The sequence below is a fragment of the Phaethon aethereus genome (genome assembly GCF_964289735.1).
Source record: "Phaethon aethereus genome assembly, chromosome: 11".
Lineage (NCBI taxonomy): Eukaryota > Metazoa > Chordata > Aves > Phaethontiformes > Phaethontidae > Phaethon > Phaethon aethereus.
In genome coordinates this window covers 16,748,398-16,774,797 of record NC_138587.1, presented here as the reverse complement: position 1 = coordinate 16,774,797, position 26,400 = coordinate 16,748,398, and the positions used below count along the sequence as shown (strand labels likewise).

The window sequence follows — 26,400 nt, the reverse complement described above, 5'->3', positions numbered from 1 at the left end:
GTGAGAAAAGGTGTGCAAGTTATAAATTTAAAAAATGAAATTATGAAGTGGTGAGCAAGATGCATCCCTTTGTCTATAATGTTATTTATTGGTTTAACGTTTCCAGTGCTTCAGTGTAAAATACTGCAATATAGAGGTTGTATATGAACCCCTAGAAAAATTGTAACTATGTCTTTTGTTTTAAATATAATGCAAAGATGCTCCAGTGTAGGAAAACGTTTTAATTATGCATCCAAGGAACACTAAAGAGTTTGCTTCTGTAGTGCAGTCTCAGTATGCTGAGGAAGAATAACATCCTAAATGCATGAAATAAGCAGTGACCTGATGTTAGTGTAAATGTGCATCCTGTTGCTGTTCAGATTTTGCACGGTGCAATCTTGAAGTTAAGGGTATATGCTTTTGAGACCTGGAGCCAAAACTCTTATGGAAGAAATCTGTCCCCTGTGGAGTCATAGGTAGTTCTGAAACAACAAAAGGTTGTTTAATTTCTGTGACTAGGAGTTGCTGGCACATCATCCACCACTATTAAAGCTGTTCTGTAAACTTCAGTCTGGAAGCATAATTATGCAAACTTGTTGGACTCCGTGTTTATGAGAAAACTAGTCATGGTCACTAGGACTAACCACTCCTTCAGCTAATTGTTGATTTTCCTGTGGGACCCCTTTCTATTTTTTTTTTTTTTGAAGCAGGAACACTAAGTGGCAGTGTTGCAAGTTAGCACTTATGAATCAAGAGGCTGTATTTGGGTGCGCCGTTTATGGCTCTCACTAACTCAGGCTGTTATGTTTCTTAGCTTCATATCACAATTTTTAGAATAGCAAGAGATTACTGTGGTGAGGATTTCAGTCTTGGTTTTAAACGAGTTTTGTTAGTTCATAAGTATCTTCTGTAAGCACTTGCGGTCTTGCAGTCCACCTGCTTCAAGATGCTACCTTATAGCAAGTTTGCATTGTGGGAACTTTAGGTTTCTAAAAGAGAAAGTACAAAGTGCATCAGGCAGATAGGTTTTGTGTACTGGTTGTTTGCAGGTTCCTAAATTAATACTGATAACTTAGATTTCTAATGTCACAGCACTAAATACATTCTTCCCTCTCAACACTGGGGGGAAAATTATTCTGGCACCCTTACTGCGTTAGCATCCAGTTCACTGTCGTCTCCTGCTAACATAAGGTAGCATGGAGTTCATCTCTGCAAAAGCCAGAGTGAGTGTTTTTACTCCTGTCTTTTACACATAGGTCATGCTCATGCGCCTCTGACTCTTGCCTTCATGTTTCAGACACAGGTTGGCCGATTTGCTCCTCAGTTTTCAGGATATCAGCAGCAAGATTCCCAGGAGCTCTTGGCTTTTCTTCTAGATGGCTTGCATGAGGATTTGAACAGAGTGAAGAAGAAGCCTTACTTGGAGCTGAAGGATGCCAATGGCAGACCGGATTCGGTATGGTGCCCTTTACTTGAGGTTAGGGCAGGTAGTACTTCTGAGGGAGTTTAATTGGGTTTTGTGACACTTGCTGGCCTTCCTGCTCACAGGCCGCACAAACATCCTCCCTACAAAGCAGTGTACCTGGGAGGGGAGAACCCTGTCATGCTTTATGGCCCAGCTGATTTCATGACACCTCGTGTCACACTTCTGCTGTAAGGCAGAGCAACAGCATGTCTGTTCTTGTATTGGTGTGTCGAAGATGTGCTTATGGTACAATACTGGTGTGGTTCTGCAGTGGAAAGGAAGGAAGCTTATCTTGTGACACAACAGTTACCTAAAAGTAGGCTGTAGTTACCACCATAATCTTTCCTCCTGGCTACTCAGGCCCACCTTCTTCCTACAGGTAGATTGAACAGCAACTTTTAGCATCAGTTTGAGGAGAGTGCTTACTGTGCAGGCCATAATCTGCACGTCGACTTGGGTGGGACTGGGAGCATTCTCATGTGGAGGTGCCAGGGGTGGCCCTCAAATAAGGCCTTGAACATGGTGTCCTGGGCACGGGCTTGTAAGCAGCCATTCCGGTGTCCCACTGGTAGACAGCAGAGTGTCAAATGAAATGAGTTTTTAGGCCAGACTTCTCGTGTGTGCTCCTTCATGGCCTCTAGACAAATGTAATCCATGAGCTAGATTTAAAACCAGGCTGAATAGGGTGCATGAAAGTCCTGCTCAATACAAGGTGAGAACCAACATCTAAGTGACTTGGTATAACCATGGATCTTGATGGATTCCTCGTGTTTGGTGAACTACCTGCATCTCCTTAAGAGGCTTGACTTGATTTTTTCTCCTTTCTGGTGCCATGGAAATGGGTACACTGATATTAAAGCAACGTTACATTTTTATTTTATTTGTTTGAATTTAAACACCCTTGCGCTCCAATTACCTACTCTACCTAAAAAGAGAAGAGTAATTCTGTTATACCATTTTCCTGACAGAGGCCAGAAGAGTCTCTTCTGTTCATTTTTTCTTCCTGCCTTTTCTCTGTCCTTCGTTTCCCATCAACACTGATACGTGAGCCCCTTGCAGACACTTCCTTGTTCCCCTGAAGTTGACAAACACCATGCTCACATTAAAATGAGACACGTAATAGTGAAATGTCTTTCCCTAAGTGAACTCACGCTCTCCTATCAGGCTTTGTACTGTGACAAGAGGTAAAACAGCTGCAACATACGGACAAATGCAGAGTCCAGAGTCCACACATGTTTCTGCCTTGCATCCATATCAGTGCAGTTGTTGGAGCTTATTACTCTGTTCCCATCTCAGTATCCTGTTAGTGACAGTAGCATTGCAGTGTGTGTGTATCTGTGGCACTTGTTTCCCTTGAGACATATATAAAATATATGGTATTGTACCATAAACTAAAAGCCCCATGCTAAGAGGAGCCTCTGATTGCATTGAATAGACAAGTGCTAGTTATTAGTTGCCCTTACATAAGGAGTTTTTATAAGTTGTGTTGTGTAAGTCTTCAAGGGATTGTAATTTGTCTGCTTTTATACTTTCTTTCTGAGACCTGGACCATCATTTTCCAAGAAGAAAGAACTTTACTTTTGTCTCAGAAGCTGTAACTGCAGCTGTCTTTCAAAAGGAGGGGGGAGCAGTCCATTGCTGCTGGAGAGGAGTGGAGTATGTCTTGTCAGCAGCTTTCTGTCCTGAAGAGCAGCGTCTAACCCTGTCACTGTCCCCTCAGCTCCATTCGTGCTTCTGGCATTGTGCGCACCAAGGAATACCTGACCAAGAGACTCAGCAAAAATAGATGTATTACATTTGACTTGATGCAAGGCCTTAGTTTCACTGAGGGAAAAAATCCCAGTGTGTTATGCTGGACACATTGGTAGACCCGCCTCTTTCTATATGAAATTTACCTGCCAGCATCAATTTTCTGAGTTTTCTTTGGTCCCTATGCTTGCCGCACTGTGGAAGTGTTTGTGAGACACAATATTTAATTTTAATTTTTTTTTATTTTTATAGGAAGTGGCAAAAGAGGCCTGGGAGAATCATAGGCTAAGGAATGACTCTATCATTGTGGATATTTTTCATGGTCTTTTCAAATCTACGCTTGTCTGTCCCAAATGCTCCAAAGTTTCTGTGACCTTTGATCCCTTCTGTTACTTAACCCTTCCACTGCCGTTGAGGAGAGATCGTCTCATGGAAGTTACCCTGGTATATGCAGACCCACAGCATAGACCTGTCCAGGTGAGGCATGTTGAAGACACAAATTTCTTTAAGTCATCTGAGTCTTTCTCTCAGGTTTTAAAGTTGAGACTTTTCATGTAATCTAAAGGACATTGATGTCCACCTTTGACTGAGGCAGGATGGGATTTTTTAATGTAAAAACTGTGAGCTGAACATGTGAAATCAAGTGGTTTTCTAAAATCTTGGTTTGTGAGACTATGGTCGTGAGTCAGCTGGAAGTGGCTTACCTGTTCCTGTGATGAGATTACCTGCGTGTGATGTACTGCTCCCTGAAAACAATAATGTGTTTGCATTGGCATGTCTGCCTCGTGATACCTTGGGAAATGTAAAGGTAGAACTTACCTAAATGGGTAAAGGCTCTGAATTTCATACAGAAATGAAAAATGATCCTTCTTGGGGGAAAAAAAAATAAATTACTTGATTGCTTTTACAGCCTGCTCGATTCCAAGGTAGAATGAGTTTATTTTTTTCACCCCAAAACGGGCCTGTGTGTGAGCATGCACATACCTGAAGTAACCTTGAGCTTGCCACACATCAAAACAATGCCTTGCATGGGTTTATTTTGCCTGGTGTAAGCATGATGTTATCTTTGTTTCTAGTACCGGGTTGTGGTACCAATGATGGGGGCCATCTCGGATCTGTGTGAATCCCTCTCCAAACTTTCTGGTGTTCCTGCAGAAAATGTAAGGATAAATGCAGCACAGTAATTTTGATAAATGTTTGTTCTTCTTGAAGCATTTTGATGGCTTAGCTTTTAGATGGGTGATATGCCGCATTTAATGGAATAGTGACAAAACCCTAACAAGTTTGAATGCTGTTCTTTGACTGTAAAATAAAAAGATGCATGAAATAATGTGTTTATTCTGACACTTCCATTGCAGTAGAGAGGTTTAAGAGAAGGAGCAGAGAGCTAGCCCCTGCTTCCAACATTTCTGATAGTGTAGTTTCTTAGTACTGAGAGATGTTCTATGTCTCTTTTGGGTCCTCCTCTTCTTGGACATCCTTCTAATAACAAATGGATCAGGTGAACTTTTCCAGAGGGAATGGTTTTGTAGTTGTTAGGGTATTTTCAGGATGCCAGTGTAGCACTTCAATTTATTTCAGTAAATTATAGATATAAGTGATGCATGCCTGAAATTGTAGCCTGTTGCCACTCTGATGGTGGAAACAACAGCAGAGATCCCAAAAAGCTGACTTGCAGCTGTTGGAATTGCATCGTCTTGGTATCTCTGTAAAATCGGTCTGTTATTTGCTTTGATTTTCTGATCCATCTTAAAAAATACAGCTGACTAGCAGTTGGGTGCTGTTATAGAAAACAGTGCTGCTGATGGTGTGCTGAAAATTCTGATAAAGCATAGGAATAAACTGTTACTTGAGTTTAAAGTTAGTTTGCCTAAATCTATGTACGCTTTTATTATAACCTCTTTGCAAATATCACTTGCTGTTCTAGATGGTGGTGACAGACGTGTATAATCATCGGTTCCACAAAATCTTCCAAATGGATGAAGGTTTAAATCATATCATGCCAAAAGACGACATCTTTGTGTGAGTAAAGTGGGAAGATGCCATGATGTGAAGAATACTACAAGACGTTTGCCTTGGTTTCAGGATATAAAACATGATTATTTTTACATCCCCCCACGCCAACAAACCTAAGCCTTCCTGTAGACTTTTGCATGACTTGGCAGTAAGGCAGCACTTCTCCTAGCAGCAGATCAGCATATGCAGTATTTAGTAGGTGTTTTCCTAACACAAAGGAAGTCGTGGTCCTGGGTAGTAATGAGCTTTTTGTTTGGTCTGTGTTCAGCAGTTTGGAGCTTTCTACAAGCCTATTTCAGAGATGAAAATCTATGTCTGGATTACAGTTATGCTTTCATTGGCGTTTTTAGGCAAGCTCAAGCTTACTGTTCGTCTGCTCCAAATTTGGAGCTGTTAGTAGGATAGCATGAAGTCTAAGCTGTTGTACTCTGCCTTTCCAAAAACCTTCATAGTTGTTATAGCACCTAGCTAAGCATGACTGGGGGTTCCTGATAGATTCTTGACTGGCGCTCACACTGTTTGTCTACTGTGGTTGTGAGGGACTTCAGCAAAGATGAAAGTTTGGTTGTACTTGATGTTCTACGTATGTGTGGTGGATGAGATGTCTCCAGTTGTCGGTGAAATCTGGTGAGGAGAACAAAAGTCGTGTTCCTCTGTTGCAGGAAAATGAAGTGCAAAATGGACTTTGAGGCTTGCAATTGAACCTGGGGCTTTCGAGGTCAAATCTGGCCCTTTATCACAAGTCCAGTCTTCCTCATGTGAGGATATTCTAGTACAAGAATATTGTTGTGCCAGTGTGAAATCCTGCACTAATATACTCTGGTGCAGTACATACCTTTCACTGAGTGGGATGCTGTGACATACTGCCTGGTGCTATTCTGTCATGACCTCATGGCTGAGATGTAATGTCTGAATTCTTATGAAAGTTCTTGTCATGTTGTTGTTTTCTTCAATTGCAACTATAAAGGTGTGGCCAGTTAGGATGCCTGGGAAGGATGTTTGGCCTCTGTGAAACCTGTTTTGTGATGGTATTGTAAAGTGTTAGGTTGTAAGTCTGTTTCCAAAGCTGGTAAAACATTGAAAAAACAAGAAGTGTGATACTACAATGGTGATTACCAAAAAACCCCCCACTTTTCTACAGATATAACATGTTGCGTATCCCTCCACAGAAAACAACTGTGTCTGAATTAGCTCTGCTCTGGGGTTGAGGGGAAGTGTTAGCTGAACTGCAGCTCCACGTGTATTTTCCTTTGCAGTCACCACTTCCTTTTATGTGCGGGCGCAACTGTAAATGAGGTGATGCTGTGAGTCATAATCGTAGTGAGTGAACTGACCTGTGTTAAAAGTTACCCTCCAAGGAAGAGGAGAGGTAGCAGGAGGAAATTTTGCTAGTCCTGTTTTTCCATGTAAACCCTCTAAGATGTTTCCAGCACTGTGGGGCAAGAGCAAACAGCCAGGCACCAGGGCAAGAATTAGGAAAACTCTGCTCATGGGAACTCCCTTTAATGAGTGATGCTGCCAGGAAAAAGATTTGTAAAGTAATAGTCTAACCTACAGCTAAAAACCAGCATTCCTTTATTGAAAGGGAGTCTTGTATCAAAAATGCAACAGAGAAACGTGTTCATAAAGAGCAAAACTTCTTATTTAAAGGCAAATGCGTAATTACTTCTATCATGGACAATCTGCTTACCTTGTCTGGTTATATAAAGTCTGCTCTTAGGTGTTCTAAGATTTAATTAAATCATTCAAGAAATGGTAGTAATGGTGTGAAGGTTCTTAAATTCCACTCTGTTTCCATCTATTAAGGTCTTGTATCTGCTGAAGCAGATGTGAAAGGAGGGATTGGCAGTACATCAGTTTTGTGTTAAGACTGGTACAAGGTGAGCTCAATCAGGGTTGGTCTTCAGTTTGGGATTTCTGAACTGCAGGTTTGAGGGATTCTTATGAATTTTTACCCTTTTGCTTGTTACTTGCTTGTAGAGCCTGAGGTGAGCAGGCTGTGAGAGCGTAGTGGCACTGGCAGAAAATTTGAAAATTGTCACTGGAAGGGCTTGGTTTGCCTTAGGACTAGCTGTGTTAGATTTTTGTTTCACTGGGCTCTTGCAAACTGATGACATTACGGATATGCCAAAGGCTTTTTTTTTTTGTTTGGCTTTTTTTGTTACTTCATGTGTTATGTGTTTCTAGTATCTTTCTAAGAAATTATGATTTTCTTTAGTTTTTCCTTGCAGGAAATGTTTTTAATTTTAATTCCTATTTAGCTCATGGTCTGAGGGATCCTTGAGAGCTCTGTGAATTAAAACTCTTCAGTAAGTTGAAACTGTCATGTAGAAGTTTTTTCAGACTTTCTAAATCTTAATGTTTAAGACTGAGAATTATCTGAGTTGCATTTGGAGGGGTAATATGATCTGTTTGGACTTGGTACATCATTGCTAAAAAAGTGCATAACTTCCAAAGTAATGTGAATATTTTTGTCCTGCTGGCTTCAAAACTCGTTTTCCACTGGGAGATGTATTTGTAGCTGTGGAGGTGCATCTCTGCCTTCTGCTTCTTGCTGAAAGGATGGTTTTATATCTGCTAGAGAGGATTCCTGCACAGAACCTCACCTTGGCACTTTTAGCTGTCACACTGGCCCTTGTGTGTTTTTTCCTTCAGTGCTGGGGATTCTCTTGGGTTGCCTGCTTGTGATCCAACAAAAGTTTGATCAGAAGCAAATGGCGCCTGGACTTGCACCTGCCAGTGCTACCTGCCCTGGGGCTGGACCCAGGCACTGCAGTGCACACTTCCTTTGGGGGCCTCTTCTCCAGAACCAGAGCAGTTGCAGCCCTGTTTACTCCTTTTGTGTACCTTCTAGCCTAACTGGTTTAGTGTTCCTAAATTTTCCTGCTTTTTATGTTTTTACCATGAAAATGTAGCTTGTGCTTATCCTAACTGCTGGTTGAGTAACACTCAGCATTCATTCCTGCATCCTAGCTGGGTTGATGTAACTGTGGAACTAGAAGATATCCTGGATCAGGATACAGAGCGGTGTTAAAATAACTGTTCTCTTGTCTGTGTGTGTAATGTATGTGTAGTGTGCGGTGTTGCTCTGCACACAACTGTACTGGTGGAAGCGGCTGAAGAGTGGGGTAGGGGCAAATTGAAACTAAAAATATGTAGTTGAAATAATGTATAGTTGAGAAACATTTTATTTCTTCAAAGTCAATGAAGACTCCAGTGCCCACTAAAAAGCATTTTGTTCTTTTGGTTTTAAATTAAGGCCAATTCTTTAGAGAGGTGACAGGAAAAGACTTGCTTATGACTTGAAGGATGGCTCTGTACGCCTCCATAGTCCGCGAAGTGTTCAGCTTGGAAAAGATCCTCTTGTGCTGACTGGTGATACAGCTGCGGGGTGTATCGCTAGTTACACTGAGTAATGTATCTCTTCTGTTCCTGAAGGAAAACTACCTGTGCATGGATCAACGAAGGGGAACAGCTACTTTTTATTAGAAAGTGTCACTGTAAAACATTACAGTTATAATATTTGCACCCAAAATTCACAGCTGCAATAAATAGCAACCTAAAAAAGATTAAATAAAACATGCTAACCCATGAAAAGTTTATTTGTATTACATTTATACTGGATATTGCCATAAAATAAACTTCTAAGAAGACTTTCTAAAGTGTTAAGTTGGGCTGACAATATGGCAATTGATTTGTAAGCAAGGAAGAAATCCTCTGGAAGCTGCTTGCCTACCATGTTTTGAAAACATATTTTTCCTAAGATTTCTTTGAATCGCCTAGTTGCCTTGTGTAGTAAGACTAAAACATATCAGCTTCTGTGCTAGGAGAACAGAAGTTACAGAAAAGACGAGGGTTTTAATATCATTACTTCTGTTACAAATCAAATAGGAAAACTGCATTATGTCAGGATATTGTGCTCATAGCGCAGCAAAGCTAAGTGAGAGGTATGTCAGCTCTCAGGTGGGAAAAACAAGCTGGAGAGGACTATCTGGTAATCATGGTACCTTTTGGAGGGTGTGTTCGTATGTACTAAATGTTAACCTAGAAGTGTTTGAAGTTGGCATATAATATGCAACCTGAGATATGACTGAGGACCATTAGTTAATCGTTTGTATTTAAGAAAGAGATGTTTTCTAGAATCAAAACATCTCTTGTATTTAAATTAGGATGATATTCACTGTCTCACATACTTGAGCTCTTTCCTAATTCATGTTTTATTGATCCTGTCCCTTTTATTATACTTATCATCTGTTCTTATTTTCCAGTAATGTCCAGTGGAAAGACTTCCCTGTTGGTAAACTGTAACATGCACATCTCATTACTGGTTTTAAGTAATTGGAGTTAGACGCTAAGTTTCTTTCACTGGTTAGAAAATGAAGTGCAAAGAAGTAAGCAATTCAAAATAGAGTTAAGTCAGTACAGCATATCCAGAAGTGGATTTCTCATGTGTGCATTCCCCAAACTTGTATTTTAAAATTGTAGACTGCTCAGTGGGTCCTATTTAATTTTTGAGGTGTTTTCTTGAAGGATTTTGCTTCTTAGTCTTTGAATTTGGGTGTGCTCACAGGTCTTTTAATTTGTTCCTCATAGTCACACTGAGAGAATTATGAGAGAAGCTGTGATAAACTGAAGATGGCACCCTTCTATGCCTCGTGCTAGTGTTTAAATCATCTTTTTAATGGTGTAACAGTTTCCTCATGTGAGAAGTACTCCTCCCTTCCACTGACAGAAGCAAACCAAGGTTGTGTTAGTGATTGTCTGTGGTTGTTTGCTAGTCTGAGAATGAAAAGAATGAGGTGTAGTGATAGGATGGCCTACAAGGCCCCCAGGCTCTGATTTCATGTGCCGCTGCCATCAAATTGTTCCTTTGTTCCTTGCTCTCCTTGTCCCCCTCTAAACAGGACTTTGCTCAGAGTCCAGCAGCGCTTCCACCTGTGATCACCTGGGTGACTTTCTGTAACAGAAATCAGTTGCTTCAGTGGTTCTGAAGCTTTAGGGTTTTATAGTAGCTTAAACTGGCGGTTCTTGCCTTCTGTACATTTCTTAGCATCACCTTAGGTTGTCTCAGGACTGAAAACTTTTAAATGTAAATGGTCAGCCTCTTGTAGTATTTCTGCATGTTTGCTTTGCAGAAAGTGGTAGCCAGACCTGGATCTGTGTATGACAATATCTCTGTTGGTTCCACAGACTTCTGATTTTAGAGTGTTGTGCACTAGCCAGCTAGCAACACAAGTCTCAATTCAAAATTCAAGGAAGAAGCTAATACTGCAGAAGGTCTGTGCCCCAGCAGGGATGTGATTTAAAAAAAAAAAAAAAAGTCTGTCCTCTTGTACTGTTGTCTTGCTTTTGACACCAATGTCTGTTAAGTCTCAACTTTCAATTTAGGCTTCTGTGTTGCTTGGTTACCGAGCAGAATATCGATTTCCATGAAATTCTTCATTGTAAATGTCACAGAGCAGGAAGTCATATAACACATTGCAGTAGGAGTAGCGTAGCTAGAATGTGCTTTATTGTTTTTCTTATATTTGGCTGACAGAGGACACGGCCTGCAGGCACAGATATTGTAGTCCAGACTGTACTGTTGATGAATATTTTTAAAATGTACAATACATAGGATGTATAGAATATTGAGCTTGTACCATTTTTAGGTGATTTCAGTGGTCAGAAAACCTGTATTTTTTTCTGTTTTTACTGTAGGGATATGAGGGAAGACATGTTCAGCTTTCTGTGATTTTTGCAGGGCACCTTGGACATCTTGAGACATGCATTGTGAATTTTCATGTTCCACTAAAGTGGTGAGAGATGCTGAATCTTGGCAGGGGAAAGGGCATGAAAATTAGACTCAATTTGAAATTTAAGCTGAATAGACAGTAATTTTTTGGGGAAAAAAAATCCACCCTAGATGGCTAAGATATATTTTTCCCTTTCAGCTGTTCAGTTTCTGGGTCATCAGTTCTTGTGGTGTATTACCTTACCCGTTGCGCTGCCTGATAGTAAAACTTTCAAAAAGAAGAAATGCAAATGTTACTAGGCTTCTTCATGTCTAAGTGAATTTAAGTAACTCTCAGATGCATCCCAAAATGAACCTGGCTCCTTTTACACAAAAGGACAAATCTGTACATTTTTCTTCTCCAGATCACCTGAAAGGGGAAGAGAATTTTTGAGGCTAGAATTCTCCAAGCCCGTTCTTTCATGAGGCTTTGCACTCTTCTTTCTCATCATGACAGGCTTGGAAACTTAGTGTAGTCCTGATGTGAGATGTGTTAGTAATTAGCATCAGAGAAGAGGTGAGATCCTTGCAGAAATAGAGGGGTTTGATGTAAGACCTGAAGCAAGATCACTGTCATGATGTGTAGGGGCAGTGCAGCCAAAGAACGGTGGGACTAGCCCACTTCTCACAGCATTGTAAATGTTTCTCTCGAGGCATGTTGTTCCTGTGAAAGGACAGGGAGATCTGTGACAAATGATCAAAAAGTCACTTGTGTAAAGGTGGTCTGCAAATCAATTTGATGACGTTAGTTCAGTGTTTGTGCTGAATGCTCTCATTCTCCAGGCTAAGCAGAGAACAGCATTCAGCACATAACCAAAATGCTTACTATTTCTTTTTCTCAGGTTCTGTGAAGTCCAGCCCCGCTAGGACCTCCGGCTCCCGCTCCAATGTAACACCCACGCATGCACCATGCTGGTGATATCACATCACCCAGGGATCCTGCTGGAGCTTGGAGCCGGCCTACAAGGGGTCAGGTAAGTACCAGTTGAAAACAAACTCCACAACCCATTTCAAGGGTATCGCTCTTAGTATTTCTTCTTAGTTCTTAAGGCCTAAGAAGAAAAATGCTTTGATGGATAAACTAGACAGGCCAGTTCTCTTAGCCTGGCTAATGGGGCATATACTATAATAAAATATGTATTGTTTACATTGATAAAAAGTTTCACAAATTGATTTGCAGGTCACCTTTAACCTATAAAAGTGTGTATATTTGAATAAGATATATTTAGTTTGCCATATATACCATGTTTTCTGCCTTCTCTTACAACATGCTGTGTATTATGTTTAGGTGAGTTCATGGTCTTGAAAAAACATGACTGGCTGCAGAAATGTCAGGTTGGTTAGTGTGACTGAGGTTACAACAATTATTGAACTGAGTTAAGTTGGCAAAACAGCTCAGCGAGTCCAGTGGTTTTATGTGAAATGTTTGTGATATGCGCGATCTTGTAGCAGACGGATCTAGGAAGTTTGTTCTCATTTGCTGAAATTGGTGTTTTCTTGTTTGAAATGAGGGTTTGTGTCCTTTCCAAAATGAATTTGTATTTTTCAAACTTTGTAAAAAATCTTGCTGGCTGAATTCCCTTATCCTTTTTAATCTTGCTGTTCTCTAAGACTGGCAAAATCCTGTGACCACCTTCTATGGGGCAAGCTGCATGTCTGAAAAAGTTACACTTGCGGTTTGTTATCTCCTAGTTTACTTGTTTATATGTGTTCTGGTATTATGAAAGTAAGTAAACAGATTAGGAGTATTTCAACTTCCTAGAAGAGATCAGAATATGTGCAGCATTTTCACCCAGGTTTTTTCCAGTCCGCTGTTCATTTGTAGTGTCAATTTTTGAACCTATTGTAACTTCACAGCAGCATTTCTGGGTTGGTGTGCAGTAGTAATCCTGTTCAGATGGATCTGTTTGTCAGCTTCTGCAGTGGCACTTTTTTCTACCCTTCTCCGTTCTCTTACAGAATATACTTCTTTTCTTGGTTGTTGCTATAGACTGACTTGTGATCCACATAGTGTTTTCCAGCTGGAATGAATATCATAGATCCCAGCACTTGGGAGGGAATGTTTCAATAACATACAACATAGAAGCCTGCTGTTTAGCTCAGAGTATTTTTTGCATTCAGTGCCCTTTCACGTAGCTCTGCCTTGTCTTTCTGTGGCTTTTCATGCTCTTGTGCACTTGCCTAACTTCAGTTTGCAAGGGAACAAAAGTCACTTCATTGCTCACTGCCCCCTTTCTGAATTATAACCACAGACCTGAAACCTTCATGATGCTGATGAAGACTGGTCAAGTCCTACGCTATTGCTTACCTGTTTTCAGACACTTTTCAGAGTTGTCATGAATTATAAAGGCCACCAGCCAATATCTGACAGTATGGTAGTAGCTAAGCTAATGACTCTGACTTCTGAAGCTATTCTGTGTTTCTGGTCTGATGTAGCATCATCTTTATCTTTTACTATTTCAATGAAGTTACAAGATACATAAGTACAGTTTATTATCCAGTAATTCCTAGTATCAGCTCTATAGCCTTCCTTAAACTATAGATAAAGTATTTTATCTTAGATTTTCTTTTTTTTTAGAAGGGATGGCTGTTGCTGTAGAGATTCAGAAAATGACAGTTCCTGATTCTGATGTCTGCCTCTAATACTAGTATGTAAAAGCTATTCTGAGGTGGGTAGGGGGGCACCTGAGTAACCAGATTTGTTATGTCTCAGTGAGAAGTGTGCGAGATGCTTTTTTGCTGTAGGAGTATGTTAGTGATGGGTGACACCTGTGTATGGGTAATACTTAGCTTTTTCTTTCTGTCCCGTCTGTTCCATTGCATGGGCAGGGCTTCGTTCAGGACATGCATGAGGGTGGAGTATAAATGGGGGTTGCTTCAATTGCTGCTTGCAGAGCAGTGTAGGTGGCATGAGAGGCAGTCACAAGAATGGTGAGGAACATGTGCGTGTCGTGCACTGACCTGTTTTATAGGAGTCCAGCCTAAGGATCTCATAGGACCTGGAGTTGTAGATGATGTTCTGGGACTAAGCATGGTCTTTTATTTAAACAGTGCTAAGTAAAATAATTCATATCTCTAGTGCTATTTCTTAGGAAATTTTAGAAGGTGTGAACTGTATCCAATGCTGGTGTCCAGCTGAATAGCATTGACAGCATAGAAAACCTCAACAGCCATTTGTGTTGGACTGTCATGCTGACTCTGATCTCTACTGCTCTTGGTGGGCTGGGCTGGGACTCTCTGGAAGGATATGTACTCTACTGACTCGGAGCATGCTCCGACCTGGGATCCCTTTTTGTTTAAGTAGGATGGAGCAGAACCACAACTCTGAAATTTATTCTCCTCCCTGCCCTACAAGGGCATTTTGAACACAGGAATAAAAAAAACCCCCAAAACAAAAAACGTTTCTTGGCTCTTGAGAGGAGGGAAGTGGCTTTCCTGAAGCTGTTAAGAGTTGGTATGTTCAGATACGTGATTGTGGTCTTGCTTGTTATGTGTGGTGACATCTTTACTGAAATCTTTTTTCCTCCTTCAGTTTTAAGATACGTCAGGGACAGGTGACTCACCAAATTAAAGAGCAATGTGACAACATTCCTGAAAATGATCCTTTGTAATGAATAGTCTGAAATACATATCATGAGTGATCAATGTGATAGTGTTGGACCACGTGGTTTCTTTTGACTGACATCTGCGAATATCTCACTTGCTGTTTCCAGTAGCACAAGCTGTGTCTCAGCCTTCTCACTGTTCTCCAGAGCTATTTGTTTTCTTCCAGAATGTTTTTCTTGTGTGTTTACTGTCTTTGCATTTTTCTGTGAAGCAGATGTTTCCAAACTCTTGGTTTTCTGAAACATTGGCTGCTCAGTGATGTGAGCTTGGGCCATTAACTGTACGAGAGGCTGGGAGAATGCAAGGTCCAAGATATTAAGAGGGTTTTTTTTCTCCAGAGGGAACAAGCACTGTGAGGGATTTCAAAGTGCATTTAGAATTTTTCACTGATGCCATGATCTGGTTGAAGCAACACATAGTTGTCAAGGTAATGTTTTGAGAGATGAATGGCAATAGGGATGTGAATTAGGGATGAAGACAGAGGGAAGGTGGCAGTTGAGTCAGTGGTAGGTATGTATCCTGTGCCAATGTGTGCCATGGAATGTATTCAGGAAACTGCTCTGTCTGTAGCATGAAGACAGAGTACAACCCTGTATGTCCTTCTCAGGAGGACCTGGTGGAGAGACTTGTTGGGCTGAGTTCATATTGGTTCTGTCTGCTGTGCTTCTTGGCAGTGGAAATAACCTGTGGAAACACCTGTCTTTTGAACAGATACGAAGTTTGCAGGCCAAGTGAGGATGGCTCGGAGTATGTTACTCTCTCTGTTTACTTTCGGGAAAAAACAATGAGGCAATCCAGCAATACTTCAGGGACCGTACTCTTTGGTCAGCCACTATTAATATCTGTGCCGAAACACAAGCTCACTGTGGATCACTTGTACGGTGTGGTTTTGGAGCAGATCAGGTAAGTCATGTCTGTACCTCTGAATCCTGTTCAAAGTCCTAGCGGTTGCTCATTCAATTAGATTGTAATAGGATTACTGCATCCTTGTTAACAGGACGAATTTTCCTTCATTTGTGTGTGGTGTATCAGCCAGGATTTGCATTGCATTAGTGTCTGGAGGCCCCAGGGGCATATCCAGGTCCTGTTTTTTGAGGCTCTGTAAAAACAGGGTGTAAGACAACGCTGGTGGTGGTCACAAGGGAAGCTAGCTGCTTGGTGTTGCAAAACAGATCAGGAACAGAACTTAGGCCATATTTTCAGGGCTCTCAGGGCCACCATAACTTATTTTTGCCTTTTCCATCTGCTGCCAGTAAAACTTGGTACAAGCAGTGAGAACAGAGAACAAGTCAGTAAGTCTGAGAGCTCTGGGCCTGTAAATGGTGCTGTACAGGATGGATTCTGGTTTGCTGAGGGGGATCGGACAGCAAGGACTGCTATGACTGGTGATGGGGAGGAGTGCTGTTGTACTGATGTACAGCTTTGGTATGATTGTGTGATAAACATATTCCCTCTCTTTAGCCGCTATGTGAAACTCCCTTTGGTGGAAGAATACTCTACACCCTGCCCAGACAAAGGAACCTGTAATGGCTCCAACAGTGTGGTTGAAGGTAAAGGCCTTTCAGAATTGTCTGGAAGCTTTTCAGCACTTAAAGCTTTTTATTAGCATCTGGTTCGTGCTGTGTGTACTTGGCTTAAGCTCTAGCAGATTGTTTTTTCATAGTGATTAAACCATGCTATTGCATAGGACTTCTGCATGGTATGGTGAAACTTCTTGTAGACCATTTTCCTTCCAAGGGAGATCAGATGTGCGTAAGCAGCAGCAGGAGAACAAGGTGTGGTGTGCATTCATCTTGACCAATGTTAGTGAAGTCCTTGCTCACCTATTATGTGTTCAGGTGCCTCCCTCCAGAGGCAGTTCCTTTCCTAATAATGCCCTTTGGTGATGAAAACTGGCCTGCTGGGTCACAAAGACAAGTTCTGGAGAAATAAAGTGGAAATGTTTTCTATTCACAGACCTAGAATCATGAGGTCTCATTCCTAGGTTAGATGCTTACAAGGAAGCTTTTAACACTCATGGCAAATGCGTGTTTCCCTTCCCTCTTTGAAATGATTCACTTGTGCTGCTGTGAGAGTAACAACTGGAACAAGTTAAATGGGAAATTTTAAATGGGGGGAAAAAAGTCTGCCAACTTTTCCCAAAGAATGGAATTAGCTGTCCTGGAGACTTACATACTCCCTTCTGCAAAGACACCCAGCTGCAACCTTGATGATTCTCTCTTGGGATGTTTATTGGGGTGTGCTATCAGAAGGTGCGATTGTTAACCTACCGTGAACTGAGCACTCTCCATCACGTCTAATACTAGGATATAAAACCCAGCACCTTACCTGGCATTTGCTAAAGGAAAAAATACAACTTCAGATGAAGTGGTTAGCAAGCACAGATTTCTCTTTCTGTGTGTCTTTTCGTTACTGTCTGAGTAATTAGTATGTGTCATAACAGGCTTATGCCAACAGCTGTCAATGTGAGGTGTCAGCCTAAACTTTCCCTGAAGCTCTTTAATATTGTGTTTGTTTTAAATTTTGCCAGGTGATGTTGAAGAGATGGAGCATCAGGATGGCAGACAGGAAGGGAAGGAAAAGCTGGCAGAAGTTGATCCCTGCCACTCTGAAGGTTGTATGCAGATCGAGTCTGCAAGAGACCTGCAGCCTTGCAAGAAGCAGCATTTCACGTTCAGCCTCGTGAATTCCTCTGGGACCTCTGAGATAAACTCCATTGTAGAAGGAAAAATCTTAAAACTGAATGGTAATTATTGTCTTGCTATCTTTTTTTTCTTCTTCCTTTCCTTACACCTTTACAATAAATGTTTCTTCTTCTTTGTTGTAGCTTTTTCTGCACTTGCTATTGACTGGGATTCTGATACACGGAGACTACTTTTTGATGAACAGGAGGCACAGGTTGTAGTATGCTCTTTTCATAAATAATATATATGTAAACTTGTGTGGTACTTAAAAGATTACAGTAAATGGTGAAACGTAGGTGTAGCTCCCTTCATAAAAATTGGAGTTGCCAGCATGACGTATGTTTACTTAAAATCTTTTACTCATAAGGTCTATAGATCTACATTTGCTGATCTGTTTCTAGTGTGTTCTGAAAAGTAGATCTTTCCATTTCAAAGCTAAGTAGTCTAGTTCATAGTCAACAAAACGAATGAGACAAAACTCGAAAGAAACCTTAAATGAATTCATAGAGCCTAGTAGAAAGCTCAGTATTCTTTCTGTGAGAGTTCTGTTGGATCATGTTTAACAACAGGTTATTCTGTTACAAATCTTTTGCAAAAAAAACAAAGCCCACCCACTTCGAAGTAAGGACATACTATATTTTCTCTTATGGACTGTTCATAACACAAGAAAAGAGTGGCTGGAAACTCGAGATGATTGTGTGGGTGGGGAAAGAGGGGGCAGAAATAGGCAGCATGGTGAAGGTGAGCATGTTCCTTTTCATGATGTCAAGGATTAAAGACTACATGGAATTGAATAAAGCATGCATCTCTTTCACTAGGCATTTGAAAAACATGGAAGTATGTTACAACCACAGAAGAAGAAGGCTGTGGTAGCCCTCAGAGACTGCATAGAGCTCTTCACTACTATGGAAACGCTTGGTGAACATGACCCGTGGTAAGAACCTCTTTCTGTCTGCCATGTTTATTGTAAAATGCCGTAAGTATTTGAGTTCACATTATTTGTCACAGGGTTCTGATAATTTCCCAGGTCTGTCCTTTTGTCTTCATCTGTGAGAAGTCTCAGTTCTGTGTTAAGTCATTGACTCAATAGACTACAGACATAGGTTAATAGAAGTATTTGTTTCATGCCTTTAAAAAAAAAAAAGTGGCAGTGGGCATGTAGCTTCCAAAGATCAGGCACTTTTTAGTTCCCCAGCATACATCTGTCTTCCAGACAGTGTCAGAGGAAGCAGCTGTGGTAATAAAGAGTGAAAGCATGTGGCTACCTTGGGGTTTAATCCTGTACTATTTCTAGCTTGAAATGCTCCTAACTCTACCAAAAATCCCTAGTCCAGAGGGGCTAGGTACAGCAGATCCTAAGTGACCAAAATGTGATTACTGTGTGTGTAGGAAATCGTTGGAGGTTGTTTGCTAGTGGTGTAAGAAAATAACTTAGAGTGTGGTAGGTGACTGTTTATTATTAATTTCCAATTCCATGCTCTAGATGTGCTTGCAACTGTTGCCTGTTTGAGATGCATCAGGACATAATAAAGAAATAATGGGAACTTTAAACATTTTTTTTAATTTACAAAAGAAAATTTAATCTTTGCACAATGTTCAGTTAATGCACTTGCCATAGGACAATTTATAGGTAAAGTGAAAGCAAGTTGCAGTTTGGAAACCTCTGAGAAAGTGTATTTGCCTGCATATTGCACAAGCCAAAATGCCTTCTGTAAGGCAGGGACTGTACTGCGCTATCTTTTAATGGAAGGCCGGAACCTTTTATTTTAACGTAGTCATTCGTTTCGTTGTTTGTTACTCTTTCCTCAGGTACTGTCCTAACTGTAAGAAACATCAACAGGCCACAAAGAAGTTTGACTTGTGGTCTTTGCCCAGGATTTTGGTAGTGCATTTAAAACGCTTCTCATACAGCAGATACTGGAGGGATAAACTTGACACTGTTGTGGAATTCCCTATCAGGTAGGATTCTTTCCTTAAGCTAGGAAGCGCTTGAAGCCGGTCAAGAGAAATCTACTTCTGATGTTACTGTTGAGTGGGCTTGTTATTAAAGCTGTAACTGGAATAGCTCTGTCTTCTGGGTTTGAACTGCAAGACAGCAGGCATGAGTTGAGTTCGTTGGTGGTTTGGGGTTTTTTTGTGTGTTAATCTTAAGGTTAAGTTCTGCACATCTCAAAGAATGCTAGTTACCAGCAGGTACTGTTTCTTCTGAAATTAGGTTAAAACCATGCAATTCTGCTGAACAAAGAGAAATTCTACAGAGGATGCAGCAAATTTGGTGGGCAGAACTGCACTTGTAGTACTGAGGATTACACAAGTACAAGATGAAAGCCTGCCTTATCCCTCTGCTTCTCCTTGTCAGCATCTTGCTGCAGGGTGAAGCTTATCCCTTGCTTCTCCTATTTCACTTTTCATGCCTACACACGGACACTCTGAACACACCTTTTATTCAACATCTCCCTCTAAATCTTTTGGAAGCACATGATGTGTTTACCAGGACCTGCCCTGTGTGGGAGGGGTAACATGTCTGGTCTTTACACTAGTAACATCTGGCCCCTGAGCAGTGGAGTGTTCCACCAGTGCTGCCTGCCTGCAGAGCTTCACTGGTGTCATGCATCACTTTCGAAAAAGTGCTGATTACTGGTGTACTGATACTTTTGGATTTCCTTCCAGGGGTTTAAACATGTCCGAGTTTGTCTGCGACCCAAGAGCAGGCTCATACGTGTATGACCTCATTGCAGTTTCCAATCACTATGGAGCCATGGGAGTAGGCCACTGTGAGTAACTGCTTCTCTGTCCTTTGTACACAAGGAAATATAGGCAGAGGGGTCATGGGAGGGCTCTGTGTGTTGGACACCTGCAGCAGTCCTCACCAAGGGTGTCTAGTGCAAAACTTACCGGTGTTCTGTATGCAGGTGAACATCATCTTGGAAGGTAATGTCCTTCCTATTAGGATTTGCAGAGCAGCTAGCCAGTTTGTGTAGCTGCCTGAGGTCTGACTGATGCCTGTGGGACCTTGGTTAGTAGTCATTAGAGTGTGCTGTGGTGTTCGCTGATCTATGAGAGGAGTCAAGATTTTTCAATGCCAAATGTGAAATTGTGGAAAGGAGCTTCTTACTGGAGAGTGCTGGGGAAGAGTCTTTAGTGTAAGCTGTCAGTGCTTCTTGCCCCGCAGCATGCGAAAGTGCGGCTGTTTGTCCAGAGTGGGCGCAGCATTGCAGCTGCAGAGCAGAGATTGCCAGCAGTTGAGCCGGCCAAGCAGGAGCTTGCCAGGTTCCCTTAGTGGTGGTGAGACAAGATCTGACGAGCAGCAGACGCCTGTAGGCCAGGAAGACAGAGCAGATGGCATACTTTGTCATGAAGCTGGGTCTGATGCCTTTCTGCATTTCCTATCCTAAATTCTGTTTGCTGCAATAGCAATTGAAAGAAAAAAAGTGCTTTAATTTTCTGTGTTCCAGACTCTTTCTAAAACAAGCCACAAACAAATGTCTAGTTCTTGGGATCTCTTCGTTGCACAGCTGGCATTAGCTTGCAGTAGAATGTCTCCACCTTTGCACTGACAAGAGCTCACATAGCAGGGAAAATGTCATGCTGTCAGGAGAAAAAAAGCCCCTTTGTTATATATGACAAGTCTGGTACATGACAAGTCTGTATCTTCTGTCACTGTTTTTGTTGCAGCGTAGATGAAATGCATCTGTAGGCAGAGTTCCAAGTATCAGGTGTCCGTGCAGATCCATGCTGTAGGTGACCAAGTCTTGGTTGGAAGAGATTTTGCAGGACTTGAGTCCAACTTCCTTCTTGAGTAAGGACACTTGCAAGCACTAGATCAGATCTATCATCAACAGAAACCTTCTCTTTCTTGTGAAAAACATGAAAATGCAGAGTCTTAAACTGTGTGTTAGGGAAAGCTTTGGCTCAAGGGGGGTGAACAAAACACTAGTTTTTTTTGGAAGTTTCTTTGCTCTGTATCTCATCCATCACGGGTAAGTCTGGTGTGTGCGATGTTGTTCTACACTACCTGGACCAGCTAGCATGTTCTAGAAGATGTGTATGTTGTTGAACTAAGTTTGGGGTAGTTACTGTCAAAGCTGGCTCCTGGCCTCCCGGCCTCCCGTGCACGCTCAGCTGGAGTCCTGAGCATCGCTGGTGCAGCGCAGCTGGCATGGCGTTACCTACTGGTCTTGCCTGGAGTACTGAGTATGCAGTTTCTTCTCCTGACAGACACTGCCTATGCAAAGAACAAAGTGAATGACAAGTGGTACTACTTTGATGACAGCAGTGTATCGGTGGCTTCAGAAGACCAAATAGTGGTGAGTATTTGGTCTGAGGCTAATCTGAGTTTGTGCTGAAAGCGTGGTTCCCTGCTTTGAGTGTTACATTTCCAGCCAACCTGTGTGGGTTGTTTCAGATCGTTTTCTTCTTTGTTTGGTAGACAAAAGCTGCGTATGTGCTGTTTTATCAGCGCCGAAACAGTGAGGAACATACTGCCCCATCTCCTCCCCAAGAAGAGTGTGACGGCATGGATACCGACTAACCATCACCTCCAGTACTTGGCCACCATGTTAGCGGTTGTGCTTCTAAAGCTATGCCTGAGGCGTCTGAAAATTTTTCTTCCTTCTGTAGGAGTCAAGCAGAAAAATCTAGCACTGAAAGATTCAGTGCTGGGGATTGCAGAATAGCACTGGAGAGCCAGGAATAGGTGCTGACACTTGGGTATTTAGAGGCCAAAAATAATATATATTGGAGCTTCAATAAAGTTCTTTTTAAAATCTGGCTGAGCTGTGTGGCTAGAGGCAGGGGTCGGGGCTGAGCTGCATTGGGGCTGTGGGTCTTGGGCCAAGGGTTGTAGCTGGCATCGGGAGAGTACAGCCTGAGCTGGAGGCCAGGTCACAGCTGAGCCTTGCAGGGGCCTGTGGAGGATTATGGTGGGTATGATTCTGTGAATCGGCGTGGGAGCTTCCTGCCAGCTCTCTGGTGTTGCTGTTGGGCCCTGCCTGTGTCAGGGAGGCTTGCTGCACCTTTTCTGAAAGCTCAGTTCAAATCTTTGTACATCTGGCCTGTCTGTTGCAGTCTCTGCCATCGTACCTTGGTCCCCTTGCTGAGCAGCAAACGTTTCTCTTGTGTCCTTTCACTGATGCATTTGAGGCTCTTCTGGGCAGTTTTGACTCAGCCTTTTTCATGTGAACACTGAATCCTGTAATGTAGGAAATTTCCGGAAGCGAATCCTGCCTGCCTATGGTATGGCATATGTGCAGGCTGATCCTCACAGCGACGCAGGATACAGCTGTTCTGGCTCCCATTCTTCTGCAGAAAAAATATTATCCATAAGGTTGGCAATTTCTTGTTCTCTCCATCCATCTCCTATGACCCTCACTTCTTCCAGGCTGCTCTGTAAGCACTTTTCTGCCTCTGCCACTTCCCCTATGGCTTGTGCAGTGCAGCATTTTTATCCTTTTTTGCTTCTTTATGTGACTCTTGGAGCTTTTTGTCCAGCAAATCTCAGCACCGTGTCCCCAGAGCTGTCACCTTGTAAGGATGACAGCATAGTGCAATGGATTGGGTGGGTTTTCATCCTTTTCTCTTGTGACTCTTTGGATTTTTTTGGACTGCTCTTTCAGCCTTTCTCCTCCTCCCTTGAGCACTGCCCTTTAGATCCCCACCCCATCATATTCTGTGAGGCTGCAGGTGTGACAATCTTGTCTGAGGTCTCTCTTTGCTTTAGCTGTTCAGTAGTTCTGCTCCATCCTTTTGGCACAACTGGCAAATGCTCTTCCCTCTGTCCTTTACTGGCTCTTCCTTGTAGGACTCGAGTACAGTTTTCCTCTTGAATGAGGACTCGTGTGAGCACTAGGTCAGGTCAGTCCTGAGTGGAGAAATGTTTTTGGGAAAAATAGGAAAAATCTGGAGCCTTAGTCTGTGTTATTTTAGGGAAAGATCTAGCTCCAGGGGGTGAACCAAATAGGAGGGTTTTTCCTTCAGAGCTCTGTGTGTTGGCAGAACAAAAAGCTACTGCCCTGCTTTTTTTCTTTCCGCCTGAATTATGTGCTTGCAGCCACCCGGCCCTCTGTGCACAGTCCCTGTGGCTTCACTGCGCACCGTAACCTTCTCTTCTGATGGTCAGTGTAACACCAGTCACCCATTTAACTCCAAACACGCCAGCTCAGCTCCCTTTCCTTGTGTCTCGGTGACAAGCCCCGTGGGAAGTTGTTGTATGTCCGTCCCTGCACCTCCGCTGCGCTGCAGCCAAGCAAAAGCCCAGCCAGCTACTCGCTGTCTTCTCCTGCTCCAGGCAGTGGGAAGGGAGGGCAGCACCATGTGGGCCCTTAGCCAGCACACTGGAAGGCAACAGGAGGAGGGAGGGCTGCCTCTAGCTGGCTTACTAGTGTTGTCATCCTCTTCTGTGGAATTTTGCTTTTAAAGCATTGAAATTTTGAGATCAGATTGCTTAATTGCTTCTGCTGTTCCGGTTTTGGGGTTGTTGGGGATTTTTACAGCTCTTAATATTTTACTTCTGTGTTTTTCCTTGTTACCAAATGGAGCATCCAAAAAGCAGTTTTTAAGCTGTAGTACTGCACTGAATTACTCTGATCCGCATTTTTTTGTTCATTTTACCCTGAAAGAAAATCATGTGGGCATTCCAAAATGGGGACGCGAGGAAAGGGAGGGGAGTGAAAGACCTTTTGAAAAATTAATCTGAAGTAGCCTTTGTCTTCCTCCTCACCTCCCTACCTATGCTGACAGTGAGAAACACATCAGTGGGGCTAAATCTGTGCTGCTCAGCTGCTGAACAGACTCTGTTGTACTGCAGAAAAAGTGGCCCAGCTCTTAATTTCTCTGCCTCTGAGCTGATGGGCTTCGGCTGGTGTGTGTTTGCTGTAATACCAGAGCTGTTTTTTAGACTAGCACTTTGTAAGTGGCTGGCTCTATTGTACAAAGAGGAAAATTAAAGAGTGGTTTGCACTGAAACTGGGTTTTGTTACATTTTTGGCTTTCGTTATGTGACTGGAGAGTGCTGGTTTTGGGGGTGCCTGGTGCTCCAGGAGCTCTTGCAGCTGGGGAGGGCGAGTCCTGTAGAGCCAACCCCTGCTCTGCCAGTGAGGATATGGGAGAAAAGCCACCATTTCCTGCACCGCGCTCTACATCTGAGGGTGTGTGCTTGCTCCAGCATTGCCTTTTCTCCCCTGCGGTGCTGGGTTGCTGATACCTGGTGCTGTAGCAAAGCCCATCCTTGCCTCTCTTTGGCACTGGGCAGCCTCAGCTACAGCTTCGTCATTCCTCCTCCTCTGCGCATCTTGGGGGGGTCCTGGCCTTTTTGTCTGTTTTCTCCAGGGGTATCAGGGCTGCTTGTGGCTATACCACTGAAATGGTTGTCATGCAGTTGCTATGATCCCCTCTGTGAGGCAATCTGAACAAATGTATGAGAGCAGACTGGAAAAGAATGAGAAAGTTAAATGCAACAGGCTTGTGTGCGCTTAATGTTGGTGTGTGTGTGCAGGGAATCTGGGGGATTGTCAAAATCTTGTGGGTGAAGGGGGGCTGTGAAGCCCCAGTAAGGTTTGAGGTATTCATGAGGCAATTGCAGTGCAACAGTGGAGGAGCTTGATCTTAGCTGGAGCCTCAGAGAGGGTTCAGAGAGCCGTAGTGTCCAACAGCAGATGGTGAGCTGAACACTGACCTCTACGCATGAGGTACCACTACGGAACACTGACCTCCAAAGCATGGCATGGAACCCATCCTGGGAGAAAAGGAAAGCAAAGTGGCAGCGTTTGGATACGGAGGTGTTTGGGTATTCTGTCAGCATGCAGGCTTGCAGGAATGGCTCATGCAGGAATGTCAAGGGCGTGAAGCAAAATTAAATTCCCCATTGCAAAAGTGAGGGGAAAAATAACCTGAAATACCATGTTGTCAGTGAATCACAGTTATGAGCACTCAGGAAGGAGGTATCTGAGGCAGAGAAGAACCTCTCTGAGCTAAGGCTTCTGTTCAGAGGGGAGATTATTTTGCTAAGAACAAAACAGGCTGTTTGTTTCAGTCCTGGCTCAGCTCCTGCTTTGAAGAGTGTGTGTTCCTCTCACCCTGAAACAAAAGGCTGAGAATAAAGAGGAAAAAAACCAAAACCAAATAGCCACAGAGTATGGAAGAGCTTCTCTTTAAGAAGCATTTCCCCAGGTTAGGACTCTTTGCCCTGGGGAAGAGAGATCTCCTGCAGACGGACAAGCCAGGAACTGTTCTCCACAGTGCAAGATGGTCAGGCAGGAGGCTTAAAAGAGCCTGGCATGTAAATAACTGAACAGGGACTACAGGGAATGGCCAGCCCCCTTGCTAGATTGTACATCCTGCTGCGAGTGTGGCAGGCAGGAGTGGCTCTGTGGGCAGTCTGAGCTCTCACTCTGGTGAGTGAGAGCATCTCTGGCTCTCTGCTGCCCAATGACCTCCAAGGAGCTGCTCTGCCCAGGAACAAAAGCAGCAAAAGGGAGCTGGAAGTTGCCCCTGTGACCACTGGTGTGCCCACCAGCAGGTTGCCCAGGGCAGAAGAAAGCAGATGGGATTTTGCAGCACTAGGGAGCCTTGGTGCATGCTTGGATACGAGAGGAAGAGGAGCTGTCCCATGCTCTGCTGTGGGCAAGCATAGAGTATCTCTCTCTTGCTTTTGTTTTCTTCTGAGAAAGCTTCAAACCCCGATTATTGTAACAGGAGAAGAGTATAGACAAAGGACAACCACCGCTTTCAGAAACTGAATCCTCATACTGCTTCTGAAGATGCGCGAGACACTTTGTTGCTAAGTCATTTTGAATTGCTAATGTTCAAAAACAAAGGCAACTATCTGTTTAAAACTATTTGTTTAAAAGGATAAAACCAGAAACATAGGCACTCCTTGTACTTTTTCAGTCTCATGAAGCTTTAAGTTCCTTAGCTCAAGCAAGCTTGCTCTTTGTGTACTAGAACTAGCAATTTTATGTCTTTTCTCCAACATACCTTTTCCAGGAAGAGAAATGGAACTCCAGCTAGAAACCCACACTGAGAGCCTTTGGCTCAAATACAACGTACTTGGTCCTGTGGCTTAAATCAGAGTTAACTGACTGCAGTTCTGAACACAGTGTTTTTCTTTTATTCTCAGCCTTGCTAAAATA

The 26,400-nt window shown here is 42.7% G+C and overlaps 1 protein-coding gene across 1 annotated transcript in view; it reads left to right on the top strand.

Moving 5' to 3' along the window:
- The window catches only part of USP4 (ubiquitin specific peptidase 4), a gene marked incomplete at both ends in the record, with an annotated part of 45,457 nt that extends 23,654 nt beyond the window's left edge, over positions 1 to 21,803 (top strand). The window contains 13 exons of the mRNA XM_082004606.1: positions 1,277 to 1,435; positions 3,446 to 3,670; positions 4,270 to 4,353; positions 5,121 to 5,215; positions 15,300 to 15,491; positions 16,050 to 16,138; positions 17,119 to 17,334; positions 17,416 to 17,486; positions 18,091 to 18,206; positions 19,082 to 19,231; positions 19,943 to 20,046; positions 21,491 to 21,579; positions 21,702 to 21,803. Of these exons, the coding sequence (XP_081860732.1) occupies positions 1,277 to 1,435; positions 3,446 to 3,670; positions 4,270 to 4,353; positions 5,121 to 5,215; positions 15,300 to 15,491; positions 16,050 to 16,138; positions 17,119 to 17,334; positions 17,416 to 17,486; positions 18,091 to 18,206; positions 19,082 to 19,231; positions 19,943 to 20,046; positions 21,491 to 21,579; positions 21,702 to 21,803 (1,692 nt within the window). The remainder of the gene's footprint in view (positions 1 to 1,276; positions 1,436 to 3,445; positions 3,671 to 4,269; positions 4,354 to 5,120; positions 5,216 to 15,299; positions 15,492 to 16,049; positions 16,139 to 17,118; positions 17,335 to 17,415; positions 17,487 to 18,090; positions 18,207 to 19,081; positions 19,232 to 19,942; positions 20,047 to 21,490; positions 21,580 to 21,701) is intronic.
- Between the last annotated feature and the right edge of the window lie 4,597 nt (positions 21,804 to 26,400).